Here is a 22714-nt window from a genome sequence, read left to right as displayed (position 1 = left end):
GTTCTCAACAGTGATAGAGATATCGGGTTGGGAACTACTATCGGCAGGTGGAAATATAATTAATTCTGTTTTGGAAATATTAAGTTTGAGGTGGTGAGATGTCAACCAAGATGAAATGGCAGAAAGGCTTTCAGTGACACAGCCCAATACAGATGGTGACAAATCAGGGGAGGATAGGTAGATTTGAGTATACAGATGATACTGAAATCCGAAAGAGCTGATTAGTTTGCCAAGAGATGTGGTATAGATTGAGAAAAGCAGAGGGCCTAAGACTGAGCCTTGTGGTACTCCAACTGAGAGAGGTAGCGAAGAGGAGGTGGAATCAGAGAAACGAACACTGAAGGAGCGATTAGATAAGTAAGATAAGAGCCAAGAAAGGGCTGTGTCCTGAAGACCTAGGGATTATAGTGTTTGTATGAGGAGAGAGTGGTCAACAGTGTCAAAGGTAGCAGCAAAATATAACTAAAATTGCTTTGGGTGATGACTTCCCCCTTTATGTAATCTACTTACATAAGGAATTCTTGAGGTTGAGTGTGTATAATCGAAGCTGCACGTGATTGCTCCTTTCAAATTGACATTTCCTCATATATTCATAACATGGCATGTAAAAAAGTAATACTAGTGTTATACCTTCTTCACACATGCACACACTTTATTAACATGTACAGTAAAAACAGAAAATTAACAAATAAATTAATGGAGCTTAAAGAGTCTATACTCCTACCAGAGGTAAAACATACTTCACAACTGTCCCAAATTTAGTTTGCAATGTCCCCCGGTGCGGTGGGGGCAGTTTGTAGGCTCCTGTCACTCGCTGCCCTGCTTTTCATGTGCACAATGTCTATTCACTGGAGTCAGTGGGACATGTGCTTCAGGACATCGAGGTATTTTTCATTAAAAATACCCCAATTCTGTTGTGGATTGTCATCGCAGGGACAGAGCTGCCATAATTATCACAGGGCTCATGGTGGGTTTTTTTCACATTTTTTTTTATAGTAAATTCGTCCCAGATCGCATTTCCCATTATAGGTATGGGAAATGCGATCTGATTACAAAAAAAAGTGAATTAAAGGGTTTGGAGCAGTTTTTCATGAAAACTGCTCCAAAAGCCCTTTAATACATTTAAGTGACACTAAAATAATGTGAAAATAATGTTAATAAATAGGCCCCTAAGAAAGAAGGTCTGTACATCCTAGATCAGAGGTTCTCAAACTCGGTCCTCGGGGGCCCACACAGTGCATGTTTTGCAGGTAACCCAGCAGGTGCACAGGTGTATTAATTACTCACTGACACATTTTAAAAGGTCCACAGGTGGAGCTAATTATTTCACTTGCGATTCTGTGAGGAGACCTGCAAAACATGCACTGTGTGGGCCCCCGAGGACCGAGTTTGAGAACCTCTGTCCTAGATAATTAAAGCTATAGTATGGAATTTAGTATTATTAATGAACCAAGACTGGGAATTATTTCCAATTATTTCAAATGACATCACTTCCGGCTTCAGCAGCGGAATCGGATGAAAGTGACAATAGGCCCATATAAAAGATCACCATGATGAGCAACAATCCTATTGCTTGATAAAGAGACACAGAGTTTCGAAACAGGTTGATCAGAGGGACTAAAGGAGATATCGGGCCTCCACCTTTGCCACTTTACCACATTCGTTAGCATCTAATCTCTGAAAGGAGGCTGGCTTCTTTAAACTCCATTTATTTATTTGCTATTTTTACTGTACATGTTTATAAAATGTGTGAATGTATAAAGAATGTATCACATTAATATTATTATTATTATTATTATTTTACATGCCATGTTGTGAATATATGAGGAAAGGAAATGTCAATTTAAAAGGGGAAATCACATTCAACTTTTTATTATACACACCCAACCTCAAGAAATCGTTATGTAAATAGAATATATGAAGGGGGAACTCATCCCCAGTGCGATTTTAGTTAGATTTACCTCTTTAGATGGGAATTATAAAAGGTTCTATACTATGTTCTTTTATTCTCTGTCATATATGACATTCATCTGGATGAGAAGACTGTTGTAAAGACCACACAAAAGTGTCTAGGAAAGTGTTGTTCTGTTTTATACTATTTTATTTATGTGCCACACTGTTTTCTCACATTATGTTTTGCGACAGGGTTTCAGACGCTAATTTTTACATGTCAGAAATGTACTTACTGTAAGTCCATCTCTAAGTCTGTTCTTACAGGCAGGTATTTTAATTCCACAACATAGGTATCCACATTTGCTACTGTTGCTTAGTAACCAAACTAAATGGGATGTAAGAGTAAATACCTCCAACATTACAAACAGAAGTGCCGGTTAACAAAAAAAATGTACTAATTAGTAATTAGAGTGTTTCAGATTGATAAATTGTAGCATGAATAACTTTATTCATCATTTATACTATTTGGACCTTCTATTATTAATCACGTCCCTTGTTGATTCAGATGGATTACTTTAATAGCAATTGTGTTAATGAGTTTAGTTTCTGGGCAGATTAAAGTAATACTCATAATAATTGCATAACACCCTATCATTATACACAAACACACACACACACACACACACACACACACACACACACACACACACACACTTTATACATTACACATATATACAGTTTGATTGGTTGGTACTTTGTTTCTCTCCACTGTATTTCTCTCCAAGGTTTGATACACTTCCCCCTATGTAATGTAATGTGTAATAGTGTTTCTAATGACAAAATAACATTATTGACTTGCGCACAGTTTAGAGGACGATGACACCTGTTATATTCATCTTTCATCATCTTTCTTGTCTTTAAATCCTCTTGCTGCATGTGCTCTGTGCAACTAATTGCTGGCCCCTGAGAGGGAGGAATTGTTTTCTGTGAGAACTGAGAGTTCTGCATTCCTCATTTTTCACCAGTGTATTTTCTGCAGTGTGTGTAATAGTAAACTAGTTCAATAACCTACTGTAGTAAATAAATGAATCCTAGTGTGAGATTCCCAGGCTTTGAAGTACATTTATGCACAGTGAAAATGTGCAAAAGCTTTACAAATTGTGTTTGTTTGAAATATGTCTTTTCCCTGGATTTTATTACGAAGCCATTAAATGTAAGTTAAATGGAGCATTAAGCAGATCTCAAATCTGGATCGTACATGCAGATATAAATTACGAGGCATTGTAGCCAATTTAAGCATTTCCAATTACTCCTGTAAGTGGCAGTAATGCACCCAGAATTTTCACTTTAAACAGACACTGGCTGGCAAGGCCATATGATCTGAGCAACTGGGAGACTGTCATTTTGGCTAGAGTTCTGGAAGCTGTTATGTAATTAGATAGACTTCTCAGTGTGTTAATTCAGTGATTCATACGGAATGTTACAGATCACAGATTATGCTGTGAGTTTAGGTATCCAATCCACACACTCATGCATTCCTGACCTTTACATAACACCATTAAGATAATTGTTGACTAATTAAAATGATATACAAAATGTCTTACTCTGTAAGCAAAGGAAGTGATTTGTTGTTTCATTGACCACGCAATGGTAAAAATGAACAACTGTATAAAACATTAAAATGCAGTTCATTTCTTCTATGCTTCAAGACTGAAGCAGGTCGCCTAATATCATATTAAAGATACAGTATGTTTATTGATTAATACATTAAGACTCTAGATGTAAACAGTCAGAGGGTATATAAATTATGACTTGTTAGCAAACTGTCAATGTATGAATATTAAGCATGGAAATGTAAAGATTTACATTAGGGGTTCTTAACCTTTTCCAGTCCAGGATATACAGTGTATTAGTTATATGTGTGTCACGTCTAGTGGCCGTTGCTCATTTTGCATTGAATGATGTACTGAATCTAATTTTTAGTAATTAGTTTACGGTTGCCTGCAAGTTATGTATTGTTTCTTCATTATTATATAACTCAGTAAATTTATATAAAATAATACTAAAATATGATTAATAGTTAATTTACATTATTAATTAGTACATACACAATACATTCGCTAAAGAGAACCCACACTAATGTAGATGGAGTCTCATTTGTTGGGTTGTAAACCTCAGAGTTATAACCCTTGGTCTACATGTAAATCATTTGTTTTTGTATTACAAAGCATGTAAGTGTCTTAAAATACATTATTGTGTATACCAGTATGGTACATAGGAATGTATGTATTACATTGGTAGAAATACACTTTCCTATACAAACAAATGCATAGGCCTTTTTTACACCTCCTCTCAGAGCAGTAGAACTGTAAATGGAAAACCCACATCCTGCAAAACGACACCAGTTGATTGCAAAACGTGCCTTGGCCTCATTTAGAAGGAGCACCTCAATTTCCCAGCTTTTCAGCTAAGAAGGTACACAAACGTTTATCCCCTCGCAGCTCTCATCTAATATACCAATCTGTGAGTGTACTATAAAAGTAGACACTTCTCGAAATATCAAAAATATCACAAAATGTTTGCATTTTGTTCTGCAGGTTTTATTATTCTGCACTCTTGAACATAACTTCCAATGCCTTAATATTAATATCTGATTCCAATATACTAACCGTAACAGGCTGAAATATCTACGTCTTATGCAGGAGTGTAGCGAGGGTGGCTCCAGTGGAGCGTGAGCTCTGGGTGCAAAAAAAGTTAGAGGGTGCCACCCCCTGCTTCCCGAAGGCCACTGTACTGGCAGCTGCAGAGCAGGAGGAGGAGAAGAAGTGGGGACGCACACTGACTTGGAGACTAGGTAGGGAACAGAGCAGGACAGAGGCGACAGCAGGAGACGATGACCGCTGGAACATGCCAGAGCTCTGCCCGCCCTCTTTATATGTTTCACTGTCTGCTTGTAACTGTGCAGCAGGGCTACTTCTGTCCTGCAGCACCACTCTCCCCGCTGCTGCTGCAGCACCTCTCTCTTTCCTGTAAGCTGCAGCACATATCTCTACTCTGGATGCTGCAGCAGCTCTCTTCCCTAGCTTCTGTACCACCTCTCACTGCCCCAGCTGCTGCAGTACTTCTCTCTACATTGATGCTGCAGCACCTCTCTCTGCATTAGAAACTGCAGCACCTCACTCTGTCTCTCAGCCAGCTGCAGCACCTCTCTCTCTGCACCTTTGGTGCTGTGGTGCAGCCCTCTCTGCCCCTCAGGCAGCTGCGGCACAGCCCTATCTGCCCCTCAGACTGGTGTGGCACAGCTCTCTCTGCCCCTCAGGCAAATCTGGGACTTTATTTTCATTGAAACATAGTGGAATTATCAAGTCTGGGATGGCAGTTCTAGGGTATTATTTTCATTGGGGGATTATCAAATCGGGGGGGGGCGGGGAGGCAAATTATGGTGTTTTATTTTCATAGACAGTTTGGGGGGGGTTTCAGGTCTGTGGGGGGGACACATCTGGGGCATTATTTTCATTGAGGTATTGTGAGATTATCAGATCTGGGGCGGGGACAGTTTTGGGCATTATTTTCATTCAGAGATTGTGCGGGTCCCTGCCCCAGTGCTGTAAGGCATTAACCATTACACCGTCTGTACTGCCATGCCCCTATATTGTTGTTGCAAGCCTTTGGCACACACTGACCCTATTTTAAACATGGGGGGTTATCCAAAGGAAACTTTTGCCCTAAGCTCCACAAGGTCTAGAATTGGCCCTGTTACCAATTTAGGATTTTTAATTATTGTGTCTTTTCAAATGTAACATGCCACCACATGTTGCCTAGGCCCCCCATTCATTACAGGGGAGGGGGGCGCCAAAACATACCCTTGCTCCGGGCATCATGGCGCCTAGCTACACCACTGTTCTTATGGGCCCTACACAATGGCCGTTGCGTGCGGCCAATACGAACAAAATAGTTCAGTAATGAACGAAAATTGTTCATATCTTTCAGTGTGTAGGCACCAACGATGAAAGATGCACACATGGTCATTCTTCATTGGTGCCGTCTCGTTTATACCTGCAAGCCAATATGGACAATATCATTCACATTAGGGATATGGGTCCGGGCGACGTCAGGGAGTGAACAAACTTCACTCCCCCCTTCACTAACCCCCCCCCCCTTCCCCGACGTCGGGTCACCGGTCGGACGTATCGGCCGTCAAGTACCTCGGCAGCAAACCGGCCAGTGTGTAGGGCCCATTGGTCATAAGTTCTTTCTTTTCCTTGATTTTGCCGATACCTCAAATCAAGAAAAAATACAGTACTCATGTGCAGATAATTTGGATGTAGTTGGTATATTCTCAGTGCTTACTCACATGTAAGGTAGAGGTAATCCTACTTATTCACTCTTTTTTCTCATTGCTCCACAATTCCCATCAGCATGTGTCCTCAAGTTCAAAAAACTAAATGAATGCTCCTCATCAGATAAAACAGTTTTACAATTTATTAAAACATATGCACACAATAATAAAATGTGGACCAACACAGATTATTATTTTTGGCCTTTATGAAGGCCAAAAATGGCCTTCATAAAGGCACACTTTCACACATGTAGTCTTTCCCAGGCAAGTCACCTCCAGTCCAGAAGTGAAACAGTGTTATCCCTTTTCTGGTCTTTAAGTGTAGCAGTCAACTTCTTTGTCCCAACGCGATTGATGTTAGTCTTCCTCAGGTTGTACGGGTGTCGTCCCAAGACTTAATATTTATAGTATATCCTATAACCCACCTACTTCCTGAATTTTTTTGGGGAGGGGGGAGGGGCTGGGGGTTAGTGGTTATGGAAACACAGACTGTTAAGGCTCTATATCCCTCATACATCATATAAAAATATTGTAACTAATTGTGCATTTTATAGTAATCTAAACTAAAATATCACTGTTATGCGTTCCACCTTTCTCCTGAAGTGCGTCATCTAGAATCCCTTACGGAGCACTTTGTCTATTCATCCAGCATGGTGTCCGAGGGTTATTACGCCTCTCATATTAGTGCTTCAGATGTATATCTGATGTTTGTGGTTATATCGTAGTACTCCTAATTGTGGCTGTGCATTCCGCAAACGTTGAATGCATACCACTTTCACCGAACGTGATTCTAACACCGCACATGCGCTAGAATCGCAAGGGGCTCATTTGCGCTCGCCACACTGTCGGTATGCCAGCGGTCGGGCCCCTGGCGCCGGTATGCTGGTCGCCGGAAGCCCGACCGCCGGCATACCATACTACACCCCCTTGAGCTGTCTGCCCTTGCATAGAAAGGTAGATCACTCTAAACTAGAGAATTCTGACTATTTGAAGCTTAACATGTACTTTGTAAAAATGATCAGCATTGCGGCTGAGCAGATCTATGTAGTGTGTGGTTTTATTTTATTTTTTTACAAAGTACCAGTAGCTTCATATAGTGTTCATAGTTTTTATGCAGGATCAAATAGCTCAATGAGTAGGGTGTTTAATTAGAATTCAACAGGTTATATATGTAATGTGGGAAGGGGCATCATTATGCAAGGGCTTTTTCTGGGATCAATCTTGTCATGCCTCTTCCCATGAGGCATGCACCTTATGTCCCAATTGGAAAAATGGGGGGGGGGGGGGGGGGGGGGCAGGGCAATTCTCTCTCTGGCACAAGGCACCAGAAAGTCCGTTCTGCAACAGGTGGCAAGTACAGTATGGTAGAAAAGACAATAGATCCCTCCTTTAACTTTTATTTATTGTACAGTCTAGCCATTTTAGAAAAAAGTTTAACTTAGGCCTTTAAAAACATTAAACTACACGTGTGATTTTTCACATAAACGGATCCATTGTAAAGCCGCCTTCTCATGAGTTTAACCTGCAGCGCAATTATATTCAAACAAGTTATACAGCTATTATCACTGCTTGTGGGGCATATGAACCATAGCCTCTTATAACTGAAACAGTGAGTAGTACAAGACAGAATGATGATGTCAGTTTAAAATCTTATTAATGTGGAATGGTTTTCAAATAATTAAACTGTATAACATGTACAACTTCCAGTTGTAAAGTGTTATTGAATATGCTGGTGCTGCACAGTATAAATACAGTTGCAAGAAAAAGTATGTGAACCCTTTGAACTTTCCTGGATTTGTGCATAAATTAGTCATAAAATGTGTTCTGATCTTCATCTACTGTAAGTCACAACAATAGACAAACACAGTCTGCTGAAAATAATACCACACAAACAATTATATGTTCTCATGTTTTTACTGAACACACCATGTAAAGATTCACAGTGCAGGATGGACAAAATATGTGAACCCTTGGATTTATTAACTGTCTGACCCTCCTTTGGCAGCAATGACCTCAACCAAACGTTTCCTATAGTTACATATCAGACCTGCACAACGGTCAGGGAATTTTGGATCATTCCTCTTTACAAAACTGTTTCAGTTCAGCAATATTCTTGGGTTGTCTGGTGTGAATCACTCTCTTGAGGTCATCTCAATCAGGTTGAGGTCAGGACTCTGACTGGGCCACTCCAGAAGGCGTATTTTCTTCTGTTGAAGCCATTCTTATGCAGCATTTATAACACGATACAGTTGTACTGTTTTGAACTTGTGATACTCACCAGCGCTTAACTTCCGACAGCCTACCTTCCATGAGGGCCTGGCTGTGGGGACGACTGCGAACGTACCGCACCTGCGATGTAACGCAGACTTGTGCCACCTGCAGCCTAGCGCCGGATCAAGAGATACCACTGCCTAGCGCCGACTTACCACACCTGCTGTGCAGCACCAACTTATGCAACCTGCAGCCTAGCGCCAGATCAAGAGATACCACAGCCTAGCGCCGGCTTACCACACCTGCGGCATAGCGCTGACTTATCGTACACACAATAGCTTTGGGCTTCCTTGCCCTGGGTGCCCCGGCCTATTGTTACCTATCTGGGGACTTGCTATTGGGCCTGCTGCCCACCTACCTAACCCTGTACAATAGCGCGGGCCTATTGCCCTTCTTGCTCCGGCCTACTGTTGCCATTGGGGGCCATTCCTTAAACCTGGTGGCCTAACGCCACCTCCTATGTGGCCTAGCACCCGTATTCTTTCCCAGGCCTAATGCCCACCTAAGGTGTGATGCTACTGGGCCTAATGCCCACTTGTGTCCCCCCCAGGTCTAGTGCCCGCCTATGGTGCCTCAGGCCTGCTGCCTGTTATGCCCCACGGGCCTAGTGCCCGAATCCCTGGTGGTCTAGGGGGAGAGGGGCACCACCTAGACTTACCCATCCTAAGGGCCGTGGCTGGACCAAGCCAGGTCCGGCCATGCCCACGGGTTGTCTTCTCCGGAGGCAGGACAGCTCCCACCACCTCCGGGCTTTCTGGAGTTTTCACCTGGGCAGCGGTGGCCAGTGCAAGCTCTTTTGCGTTGCACACCGCTATCCCAGGGCTTCCGACGTCTTCACCAACGGGCCCCGGCTCTTTGAACTTCACCCGTTGGGCGGCAGCGTGTAACAGCTCTTTCCCCATGGCCACCGCCCTCCAGGACTTCCGGTGCCTTCTTCGTACTGGGTCTTCAGGAGCTCTTCTCTGCTCCCTTCTGACGACGAACTGAGCCCTCGCGTCCGGCACTGGCTAATACCAGCCAGAGCCAGGGGGCGGGGCTATGATGTGGTAAGCCGGGATTGGCTCGCTGCTGCCACTCCTGATTGGTCACCAGCTCGTGATCCGTGATTGGCTCACAGCTGGCAACAAATTCGAAATGCAGCGCTGTGATTGGCGGGGCCTGAGTCCCGTAAGATGCAGGCCCGCTGCCATCACCCATGTGGAACGGTGGTGATTCCCCACTGCCCCCACGCCCGCCGCCGAACTCCACAGCCAGCTGGGCAGGTGGAGACCGGACCAGGCCCGGTCCCCAGTGCTGCCCGGAGTCAGCGCTACCTCCGGCCCCATGGGACAGCGCCGGGCCATCCCAGGTAAGGAGGCACGCGAACCCTAGTAGCAAGGCCAATGACTGCATGAGTACACTGGCCCTTGCTACAAAAGCAGCCTCAAACCATGATGCCCCCTCCACCATACTTCACAGTTGGGATGAGGTTTTGATGTTGGTGTGCTGTGCCTTTTTTTCTCCACACATAGGGGGAGATTCAAATGTTTGAAAAGTCAGTTGGGAGTCTGTTTTTTCCTATCTAACAGACACCCAACCGACTTTTCAAACATTTGAATCTCCTCCATTGTGTTGTGTGTTCCTTCCAAACAACTCAACTTTGGTTTCATCTGTCCACAGAATATTTTGCCAGTAGTGCTGTGGAACATTAAGGTGCTCTGTTGCAAACTTCAAACGTGCAGCAATGTTTTTTTTGGACAGCAGTGGCTTCCTCCATGTTATCCTCCCATGAACTCCATTCTTGTTCAGTGTTTTACGTATGGTAGATTCGTCATCAGAGATGTTAGCATGTGCCAGAGATTTCTGTAATTCTAAGGCTGACACTTTTGGATTCTTATTCACCTCATTGAGCATTCTGCACTGTGCTCTTGCAGTCATCTTTACCGGGCGCCCTCTTTTAGGGAGAGGTGCTGAACTTTCTACATTTATAGACAATTTGTCTTACCGTGGACTGATGAACATTAAGGCTTTTAGAGATACTTTTGTAACCCTTTCCAGCTTTATGCAAGTCAACAATTCTTAATCGTAGGTCTTCTGAGAGCTCTTTTCTGCGACGCATGGTTCACATCAGGCAATGCTTCTTGAGAATTGCAAACTCAAAACTGGTGTGTGTTTTTTATAGGGCAGGGCAGCTTTAACCAACACCTCCAATCTCGTCTCATTGATTGGACTCCAGGTTGGCTGACTACTGACTCAGATTAGCTCTTGGAGAAGTCATTAGCCTAGGGGTTCACATACTTTGTCCACCCTGCACTGTGAATGTTTACATGGTGTGTTCAATAAAAACATGAGAAAATATAATTATTTGTGTGGTATTAGTTTCAGCAGACTGTGTCTATTGTTGTGACTTAGATGAAGATCAGAACACATTTTATGACCAATTTATGCACAAATCCAGGACATTCCAAAGGGTTTACATACTTACATACTAGCAACTGTACATGTGGATAATACTTTTTCCTATTGTAAAGCGTTATGGAATATGCTGATGCTGTACAGTATAAATGAATGTGGATAATACTTTTTCCTATTGTAAAGCGTTATGGAATATGCTGGTGCTGCACAGTATAAATAAATGTGGATAATACTTTTTCCTATAAATAAATGTGGATAATACTTTTTCCTATTGTAAAGTGTTATGGAATATGCTGGTTCTTTACAGTATAAATAAATGTGGATAATACTTTTTACCATTGTAAAGTGTTATGGAATATGCTGGTGCTGTACAGTATAAATAAATGTGGATAATAAATGTACTGTATATTCATTGTTTTGTATTTTGTTTTTTAAGTGAAAAAGAAAAGAAAAATTGCAGTTGTGCAGCCAGAGAAACAGTAAGTTACTCACATACTCTATCAGTAATGCAATGTAACAATGGCAATTCAATTTTGTTCATTTTGGTGCAGTATCTTCACTGACTCACTTAGGTCAATCAACAGGTAGCTTTAATCGAGTCTGTGTATTAAGGCAGATATGGCAGTTTTTCCATCCTTTATTCCATACTTCCCTCTGCAAGACCGGTGCCCACAGCTTTAGTTTCCACAAACTGTGGGGGGGAATCCATGATAAGGATATTCATCTTTTCACTCTTTTGCCACATCTCTGTGCTATAAACCTGTAGTGATGAAGGTCTGATTTTTGAGCACAGCTGTGTTCTATATAATAACGTAATATTATACATGTCATTGTTCTTCTACAAGTAAATGGATTACATGGAACCATACAGTATCCATCAAATGACAGTACACAGTGAAAACAAGCATATGTTCCATTGCTATGGTTTACTGCCAATTTTGATCTTGAAAGTAGTGTTAGTAAATGAGCCCTAATATCTTTAAAGCAATAGTGAATTCCACAGATTGTTATAGAAAATATCAGTCTAACACAAACTGAAGTGATCAGACTATTACCATGGCGAACATCAGATTATAAAACAATAATGCTGCTAATACATTTGCCTTACAGATAGCTCAGGTCTCATGGTATAAAGTGAATTCTCGCAATAGGAATCATTTATAACAAGCATTTTACCTGGGAATGATGGGATTGTCATGTTTTTACCTGTTGTTATGACTACTTTTTGTGTGCTTGCTTTCTGTATGAATGAAGAGCCAGCCTAACCTTCATACAGGTACATCTTGTGCTCAAGGAATCCTGTCTTCCTATCTGTTGTATATGTCTGCTCTATAAATAACTTTGGCTCAGTCTCCTTTTCACTAGCCAAGTTATTGCCTTTGGTCCAAGTGTGTGGTTAGGCTTAAATTTCAATTATAAACTGTTCTTGCTTTTTGCAGGGTGCATAATTGTGTGTATCATATCCACTATAAATATCCATTAGATGCCTATTTGTGTACCGGAGCTTGGAATGGAAGTTTATATCCTTGGACCTGCCCATGCCATTTTCCTCAATTTGTAATGAACTGTTTGTTCTTATGTGGAAGCTCCATACAGGAACTATTTTGTGTCATCTTGTAACCTAACCAGGAATCTGTTTGTAATGGCATTGGAGGAGACCTGTTAAAGTCATCTTTGACTTTTCAGCGTCTGACTAGTATAAAAAAAAAGAAACAGTATAAATTTAAATCTTCAAAAAAACTCACCAATTTGCTATAAGTATGTCAAACCTTACTCAGGTGAAGAAGGGTTAAAGAATGGGATTACCCTCACTCTGTAGAAGTAACCATAAACAAAATCTCTATAGCAATCCTTCCTACAAAGTGACAGCTATAAATTAGGGACAGATCCAAGGCAAAGCAGGGCGATCGCCCCCCTTAACATAGACACAGCCATGAGTGAAGTAGACAGGCAACTTGTCTTGTACTTGTGCTGCAGGCATCTCCGGAGAGTGTCAGACTCAAATCGAGGCACCTGGCCGGAGGGGCTGGCCTCTGGAGAAACTCCCCATCACATCATCTCGCGGCTCACTTGGAGGCAGGCCTCATTGCCAGGGCTGTCTTAACAGCATTGTTGGACCTGGGAAAAGCATATAACTAGAGCTCCTACCCACCCATAAATGGGACTAAATAATACAAAAATATCATAACTTACCCCTCCTGTGGTCCCACACCATCTCTCCACATGCTTCCATACAGTGAATGGCTGTCAGCACTCTGATTGGTGAATAGATCCAGCCATCCAGCAGTTAGCATGCTGACAGCCATTCACTGTCTGACTTCAGACTGGGATGCCCCTATTTCCTTCCAACCGTTTTAAAAAGCGACTGTTTTCACACTATTATTGCCACACCTGTAAAGATGATGGGATTTAGAAATACAATGTGGAATGTTATGGTATGGCAGAGTTAAGTATAACTGTTCCGCAGCAAATGTTGATTTGTACAAAAATTCACTACATGTTTGCTCATGTCTGGTAGTAGTAGGTGACCAAAAAACAGCCACCGATCATTATCAAGAGACTCCTCTCCTTAGCCGATACAATAGATGTCAGTGTACATTATTCTCAGGACACATGGATCACTATACTGTAATGACATATTATTGTCCTGGTAGTTCACAAAAAAGCTTATTGTATAACTGACTGTCTTGGAACTCCAGATCTCCAGTTGTGGTCTTGGCCCACAGACAGAAAGGCTAAATTACTACGACTGCATATAAAGTTTAAACTGAAACACAGCAACCAATAAGCAATTCGCTTTCATAAGTGTGGTGCACAACAGGCAGTTAAAGCAGCATAGTTAGTGGTGCAAGTATGCGGGTACGCTCGGGTATGGAGTACCCATAAGAATTTGGCAGCGGGTACTCAGTATCACCTGCCACACACTTTGCCATTACCACAATTATATTATGTTACAAAGCAACAAGACTATGGTGCTTGGCAGCATGATGGCTCCTCCCACTTTGTCATTGTTACTGGAAGTGCGACAGTGGCTGTATTTTCCTGTTATAATGGAGGCATTACTATATATTGTTATTAAATTGGGGGCATTACTATTACTATATATTTCTATTATACTGGGGGTATCACTATATATTTCTATTATACTGGAGGAATTACTATATATGTTTAGCTTTGCCTCCAGATCTAAAAAAAATGGGGGCTGTCATGTGGCCACGCCACTAGTGTCATGTAGCCACTCCCACTAGCAGCATGTGGCCACGCCCCCTCACAACACATGACCACGCCCATTTTCAGTACTACTAAGAAAATATTTCTACTTGCACCACTGGGCATAGTGCAAATTTTGCACCTACTGTAAGAGCAATGTTCGAGTCGGATAATGAAATCCGTGTTTCAGCTGTACTCATATGCATTGTATTACACATAAAAGTCTCTACAGGGAGCAATTGGCAGAGTATTATAAAACGGAAATTATGAGGTTACACTTCCTCTTTAAAAGTCAGAACCATTCCTCTAGCAATAAAAAGAGTACCTTGACTTAATAAACAAGTGTCTCTATACAAAACAGATAATGTAAAGTGTATTATCATGTATAGCTCTAGTGTCTTTTTCATTAGTCTTGACATTAACATGACGAAACCCATAAAGCAGATTTCCGTCCATTTCATGCAACATTAAAAAGCAAATATAACTTTTCAGGGTGGAATTAGTGTTGTGTTGCTGATTTTAATGGTGCTTTTATAGATGATGTAAAAAATTCAATTGAAAGCGGATGAACTCCACAGAGATGATTCCCTGGCAATATTGTCTTTTATTTAGTAAACTTGGCTTACTTGGAATGAAACAGGCTACAAAAGCTATTTTAGTAAATGCATCATTAATGTATGAATTTAGTGTTATGTCCATGTGATTATATAGAGATTTTGCAGGTCTTTTGGTGTGCTTTCCATTTAGATGAGCCTAAGCCTTACAATCTTTTGGGAACTGTGATCATAATTATTGTAATTATATTGTACTGTGCCTTTTTTAAACACATAAATGTACAATTTCATCTGTATGATTATGGCTAACCAGATTAGACTCCTTAATACAGTGCCTTCTCTCTTTGTTATCATTAAAGCATATCTGTGGCACAGTACAGTGTAAGGGTGGTGGGTTAACAAAGTGATATTTTTCAAAACCAAATTATTTGAAGCTGGCAGATTACAAACCACAATGCCATTTTTGTGACCTTGGAATCTATATAAATGGTTAAGTACACTCAGGCTTGGACTGGCCCACAGGTGTACAGGGGAAACCACCGGTGGGCCCCACTGCCTGGGGCCCCACCTACTGCTCTAAGGATCAGGTTCCAGACTGTGCACTTGAATTATACATCATACATATGTTACCTTATACTGGACTATTATGGACTATTTTCTACAGTGCATTGCTGTTATTAATCTGTTATTAATCTGGTACATTATCATGCATGCAGCAGATGAATTTACTGTATATATTTATGAAGGGGCCCAGACGTTGCACTCTCTAATGGTTAGTCAAACCAATGAGGTACCAGGCCACACCCCCTCTGTGGACAGGCCACACCCCTAAACATGGGCCCCTACCACATTCCCCCGGTGGGCTCTACATGCCCCAGTCCGACACTGAGTACACTAAGCGGCAAGATTGTTAAAAGCAGCCACAGAGTAGTTGCAAAACATGTAAACACATACTTATGATATACAGTATACAACTTTACAACATGCAGATGTATCCAAACTTTGGATTCCAAAGTATAAATATGACAGTTATAATCATCTGCATGGGATGCACAAAGCTATGCCTCCTAAAAGACATAGGTTAAAGAGACATATCAAAATTGAATACACGTTTAAATCAAGAGTGAATGATGTTTGCATGTCTGTAACTTATAACCAGTGCTTGTTGTCTGTACTTTCTAGCCATTGCATTCCGTTTGTGTCCATTAAAACTGCTAGACATTGGGTATGATGTTACGCAAATTGCAAATTAAAAAATACTGCAGTTTGAGGTTAAAATCCACATTCATTTTATTAAATTTAAAAAAAAAAAGTACTATGATACATTAGGAATTCAATAGGCCCAATACATTTTCACACACACAAAAAATGGCTCCACCACCTTATCTCCATAGAATAATCTTGATCTGCCCAGTTACTCCCCACTGCCTGTGCAACCTGCTGTTCCCTCCACCAGTGATGCCATCTTGATCTGTTATACTGCAGCTAATGAAATGTCGAATATTGAACACAATTAGCTTGCACTGCTAATATAAAGATTTTCTGTTTTAATAGATTACCATCCTCAGTGCCAGTGGAAAAAATACCTCAGGAACCCTGTCCATTCCCTCAGACGGATAGCTGCTCAACAGGTATACACGTATTGTTATAAACTATTATTTTTTTCTAAACCTCATTGTGCCTCATTCTGTGTCACACACATCCGCTTTTCCGTATGGCAGTGGGAGCAGTTTTTTTTATCATGCCAATGTGCGCAGTATTCCGACGATTACTGGGTCTGCGTGTGGAAGCCTATCTCGCCCACATGATTTTAAGTCCGCAGCCACTAAGCTAAGATTGAATATGGAGCTGGCATACACTTACATGACACTTCCACTGACAGTTCCATGCAAGGTTGCTGCCCTAGAAACACCACCTTCATGGAAAGTGTGGTCACCCGATGGACGTGTAAATCCGTATGCACTAGCAATCTCCGTCCATGTGCATATGCCTGATCTAGAGCATACGTATTTGCTAATCTCCTGCATAGGCGCAGGTGCAGTATGCTGAAATCTGCAAGATCTGTACGCAATTATGCTTTTGTCAGAATCAGGCCCATTGTCTTTTCCTACTGATGCTGTAACAGATTAACAGATCATACATTTTATGATGCCATTGCTTTCAAAATGTATCCATTTAGCCTTTATTTGGTTTCTTTAATCCTTATGCTGTTGGCTTTAAAACATTTTAAACTGTTTAGAATTATTATTGTGTGTTCCTTGTCCTTCCAGTATTTTTGTCTGTTTATTTTGTTCATTGTTTTTATTTTGTTTGTTTTTTTAGATGGAGGCAAAGCTATATAAAAAAAAAAAAAGCAAATAACCTAGGAAAAACCTTGATGCACTGTAGGGTAGAGGGTTTCAAGTATGCAGTGTGAAAATTAATCTGTCCAGTATTTGTGGGCTACATACAAAAGCAGCCAGTATTTACCCTTCATGCAAAATAAGAGTATTTACCCCCCCCCCCCCCCCCTTGCATTGCAACATGCTTTGTCCAGGTGCACAGTTACTTGCATTTTTTTGCTTCACTTTCAACTCAGAATCAGACCTTTTTGTAGCATTGCAGAGCAGTAGTAATGTTACTGGCCAGAACATGATAATTCATTATATTGCTTTTTGTCTCTAGGAACCACCAATGGGAAATATTGCTGCCCCCGGCTGTTTATAAATCATCGCTGCTTTTCAGGACCATATTTAAATAAAGGCCGGATAGCGGAACTACCTCAGTCAGTGGGTCCTGGGAAGTGTGTGTTGGTTCTTAAAGAGGTATGTAGAAAACACCCAGTCATTCTTTGTGGCTAGTGCCACATTGTAGCTTAGTAACACTGTGCTAAGTACGGAACATCTTTACACTGTCTTTAATACAGGTTTTGTAGTTAACGTAACTTTCCTTTTTTCAATACTCTTTTTGGTAATGTAAACTTTTGCAAACTAATTTACACACAGGAGTCTGGTTTTAAATCTGATTATTTTATAGAGGTCACTGTTATGCGGTTTCAATATCTATTTAAACTGCACCCGCATTGATAAACCACTCCTGCAAGATTCTTGTTACGCTACATTTTCCATCCCAGTGTGCTGGTGGAGAAGCTTGGGCACATTCTTGTGTCTGCCACCCAGGCTGAAAGTTGTCAACCAGCCCCTTCTCCTGCTGTCCTTCATCTGTAGCACATGGCAATAGTAACAGGAATATCTTGGGAAACACTACTGTGGTGGTCATCAAGTGATTTTTATAAAACTGTAGTCTGGGCTATCAGATAATCCTCATTTCTCTATGTATGACAAGATCACTTTGCTGAAGTCATTATCAGACAACCTCATACTTTTACACATTGTTTGTGAAGCAGCAAAAAAATCAATAGCATTATTTCAAAGATAATTATTATTTACTAAATATTTGTTAAATAATCTCTTCGCCCCATGCATTATCCACGACTATTATGAAACTATTTTACCTATTCCTTGACTGTCTCACAAAACCCTCTGTTTGGACAGTACAGAGTTAATAAGTATGCAGAAGTCCTTACGCTTTTCTACTTACTTGCATACATTTCGCTTGTATAAATATAGTATTAAAGATAGCTTCGAAAGTGTATCATTTCTATATTTTTAAAGTACAGTATACGGAACACTTTTATAACTTTAAGTTAAATGTACTTATTATAGTGTGTGTGTGTGTATATATATATATATATATATATATATATATATATACAGTTTCCAAAGGTCGGCGCTCACTTCAGTCCCAAGTGTAAAACTTGCCACAGTGCTGCGTCAGAACGAAACATGCAGGTAGACCCAAGGACGGCACTCACTGGACTTGCAATAAATACTGGACATGGTCCTCTTATCAACGTTTCGGGTTTATTTCAACCCGTTATCAGGATACACATATATATTATATATATATATATATATATATATATATATATATATATATATATGTACATATGGCAATTGCTTCTAATCCTGATGACGATTTGAAATAAAGCCGAATATATATATTTATAAAAGAAAACTGTGATAGCCGGCACTCCTTTGCTTACACATTCTTGTTGCGTCCTGGTGCCCTCCTGGTTACCCAGTTTGTTGAAGCCGGGACCCAATAATAGTACACGTAAGGCAGCACTCTGGACGTCTTGGAAAAGAAGATTGAACTCCCATTTTATTATTAACGTTTCAACGCTTTTATTATTGCGTTTTCGTCAGGATATATCCCGGGAGTATGATCCTCTTTTCCAAGACATCCAGAGTGCTACCTTACGTATACTATATATAGAAGTCCGGCACTCACCCCAACCTGCCAATTTGCCTAGGTGTCCCTCCAGGTATGTAATATAGACGAGATGCAATGGATGGCACTCCAGGACTGAGATACTTATTAAATGAATCACAGGCAATACACCAACGGTGCAGTCTGCACCGTTGCTGTATTGCCTGTGATTCATTTAATAAGTATCTAAGCCTTGGAGTGCCATCCTATCTCAATCCTGGAGTACCATCCTTTGCATCTCATCTATATACAATATATGTAAATATATATATATACACACACATTATTTGGCTTAGTGCACTCCACGTAAGGTCTTGTGAAGTTGCCTGTAAGCTTCTGACTAAGGCCCAGATCTTTCATATTTATCCAGTGTGAAACTTTTCTTTATAGGTTTTTTTTTTACAGTTAAATATGATTTTGGTAATTGCTTCATAGTTATTTGTTATAATATTTCCAAGTGATCCTTTTTAAATACAGCAGTTTGCTAGTGTTGGATTTGGTTAATGAAAACAAAGGTTATTGTTGTACATTGGAACTTAACTACATATTTTATAATCTGATTTTAAAAACTTTGGCGAAATAGCAGAAATTTTGATTGATTAATTGATTTTTTTTGTCATTGGGATGTCCTCAGTATTGAAGTGGGTGGAGAGCGAAATGTAAAGAACCTGTAGCAGTCAGATGAGATAATTCAATTGCATGTGAATGTCTTCGCACGGCAAATCAGTACAATGGGAGAAATGGGGCATTTTGCTGCAGAGTAGTGACGTAAGGCTCATGTCATGGCGGTTTATTTACTAAGAGTGGACTTAGGTCGATGTTGATCAATTTATGGTTGATGTTCGTCGATTTTTAATTGATTTTGTGCTTCAAGGTCTAAATCACACATTTACTAACAAATGATTTTTGAAATAGTTTAAAAAAAAATCATCTATTAGTAAATGTGGGATTTAGACCCTGAAATACAAAATTGACCAAACATCGACTAAACATTGACCAAAAGATTGATTTTTTAATAAATATACCCCTAAATCCCACATTTACTAACAGATGATTTTGGATTTTTTTTTTCCAAAAATCTGTTAGTAAATATGTAATGTAAACCCTGAAAACACAAACTCGATCAAAAATTGTCCCAACATCAACAAAAAATAAAATTAAAAAATTAAAAATCAATGAACAATGACCCAAATCGACTATTAGTAAATATACCCCCTGATATATTTGGATTGTGGTGTCAAATGGTCATTCATATGAACCCAGGTGGTTTGTGCTTAGTTCTGCTTTAAAGTGAAATAAGAAATGTAAACTTACAGTACATTTCAGTATACTGATCTGAAAGTTCTCCTGTTCTCATTGCCGCCTATTTTCCCGCTACAGCGGGACAGTCCGCCACCATTTTTGCCAACACGCCCTCACAACGCCTTGTTGCCACCTCTGACTGCCCTCCGAACGCCTCTGCCTGTCAATCAGAGGTGTTCGCATTACTGCGATGCAATCACATTTCCCTGCCCGCGCACGCATAGTGCGGGCCCTACGCGTGCGCACTGGGATGATATTTGGGCGCATCTCAGATGCGATCCAACCTGATTAAGGCTCATAATGTCAGTGGTACCCCTACAAATAAGAGTGAGGAGACACTTATGGATAGATGTTCAAGCCATATTTTATTTTACACTGTAGTCTGCTGTTTTCGTGTTATTAATGCAGCACACAGTAATACAGTATATGAAAATGTATTAATCAGTGCGTTGCTGCAGAAGTTTATTTATTTCTGAATGTTGCGCAGACCAATAAAAATAAAATGGCTTATGTTTCCCAGTGATTAGATGACACTGTTGATCTATTCAGCATGTAGATGTAATTAGCTTAAATTCACTTAGATTCACTCACCCATTAATTAGATAAACCATGTTTTGCTTTCAGGAAGATTCTCGGTCCTATGAAATTTATGACCCAATTAGAGTACATTGTAAATTTGGCTCTATTTCTGGACCAGCAAATGAGTCAGGCAATGTACTGAACTGTAATGCATCTACTTGTGCTACAGCAGATAGGTCACATACGTACACTGTGGTTTTACTAGTGGTTACAGTACCACATAGCACTCGGGGAGTGGCTGTGTTTTTGCTCTTTAGCACCAGTGGTCATTTGGATGGTACTTAGCTATTTTTTCGTGTCTTATATATGTTGTTATTTATTTTTATCTCAGTTCTTACTTCCTTGAACAATGCTAAGGGGCATATTTATCAACACTATTTTGTTGGAAATTCCCGCAAGATACTCCCAAAAATAAGCATCTCCAAGATGTAAGATATCTGCCGCAGTCTCTGTTTGCATTAACAGAAGTAGCTAAAATACAAAATGTACAGTACCAAGCTCTGGAAGGTGTAGCTTTCTGAAGCTTTCCCACGAAAGTGAATGCTTTAGATGGTGTTAGCCATTAGCCATTGAAGCCTATGGGCTACATTCTGGAAAAAAAATTGTGAGAGTTATTTTGGAATACTCCCCGGTAACGTCTGCTACTGTGCACATTCACAGTAGCTGTGTCAGGGTCCGAACCGGGAAATAAAGCAATCACATAATATATCATGTTAATTCTTACTGACTTATCGGAACCTGTGTCCTAGTGCCTGTAGCATAATACATTCTGGCTCAAAAATATTAATTATTGCTGAGATTGGTAGTTACTAATAAATAATATACCCCAATGTGTCCAGTGCACTTTGTGGTCTCATTTAGAGATGGACCTGTTTGAAAGCACTATTCCTAAGTAAGCAGTATTCTATAAGAGAACAAAGACATAAAATAAAGGAAAAGCAGTAATTTGAAGGAAAAAGTAACAAAGTTGAGGAAAAAAATAGAAAATCCAGGGTACACAGGCAAAAAACAGGTCTGATATGAGTGCCCCACTGCATGCATCATTATTCTTAATCTGCAACTTTATACCTATTCTTTTGCTATGAAATAAGGCTAATCCTAAATACCTAGTACGCTATATGCAAACTAAAGTGCAAAATGAACGGAAGATGCTGCAAAATTTAGGAAAAATTGTGCAATCTGTGTAATGCTGAATACACAGAGTCAGAGTACGATTGTAGCTAACGATATGGACTATATAGTCTATATAATTAGAAAAACGAGTGCATATCGTACCATGTGTATAGAACCAACGATGAACGATGCACGCTCCCTTGCATGTCGTCATCGCTGGAAAAAATAGACTGTGCGTGCGCAGTCTAGTTTGGCTTAGATAGTGTATATCGTTTGTGTGTGTGCACGGTAGTAACAATATAAGCCAACGATAATGATTATCCCCTCCAGAAGTAACACCCACCCCCCCTGACATTCCAGCTCACTGTATAGCCAAAAACGTTCATAGCCAAAATTGTTCCGTGCTTATAGTAAATATTGTTGGTTCTGGACTCCGGGAGCTTCAAGGGAATTCGTTAGCTAAAATCATTCATATGCCCATTAAGACAGCAAAAGACATGTTTGATAACAGTCATTTATGATTTTATACCATTTTGTTTGTGACAAAAAACTAATTCTAAGTACCATATACTAAGAGCCAAATTTGAGGAAAAAGTAGCAAAGCTGAAGAAAAAAGAAAAATCGTGGTGCATAAGAGATGCAAAAGTGCTAGTTGTATGAGCGCACAGCTGTATGCAGAGGAAGGCATATATTCACATGCATATATATCATACTAAAATAACAGTCCTTTTTATGCCAATCTTACAAA

The 22714-nt window shown here is 40.3% G+C and overlaps 1 protein-coding gene across 4 annotated transcripts in view; it reads left to right on the top strand.

Moving 5' to 3' along the window:
* The window catches only part of SFMBT2 (Scm like with four mbt domains 2), a 349877-nt gene that overhangs the window by 293966 nt on the left and 33197 nt on the right, over nucleotides 1-22714 (top strand). For all 4 annotated transcript variants that reach the window (XM_063926815.1, XM_063926812.1, XM_063926813.1 and 1 more), the window contains 3 exons: nucleotides 11334-11376; nucleotides 16216-16292; nucleotides 17326-17465. In XM_063926815.1, coding sequence (XP_063782885.1) covers nucleotides 11334-11376; nucleotides 16216-16292; nucleotides 17326-17465 — 260 coding nt within the window. The remainder of the gene's footprint in view (nucleotides 1-11333; nucleotides 11377-16215; nucleotides 16293-17325; nucleotides 17466-22714) is intronic.

Source organism: Pseudophryne corroboree, chromosome 6 (assembly GCF_028390025.1).
Source record: "Pseudophryne corroboree isolate aPseCor3 chromosome 6, aPseCor3.hap2, whole genome shotgun sequence".
Lineage (NCBI taxonomy): Eukaryota > Metazoa > Chordata > Amphibia > Anura > Myobatrachidae > Pseudophryne > Pseudophryne corroboree.
Note: the sequence above shows the minus strand (reverse complement) of the source record. Positions and strands in the feature narration are given on the sequence as shown.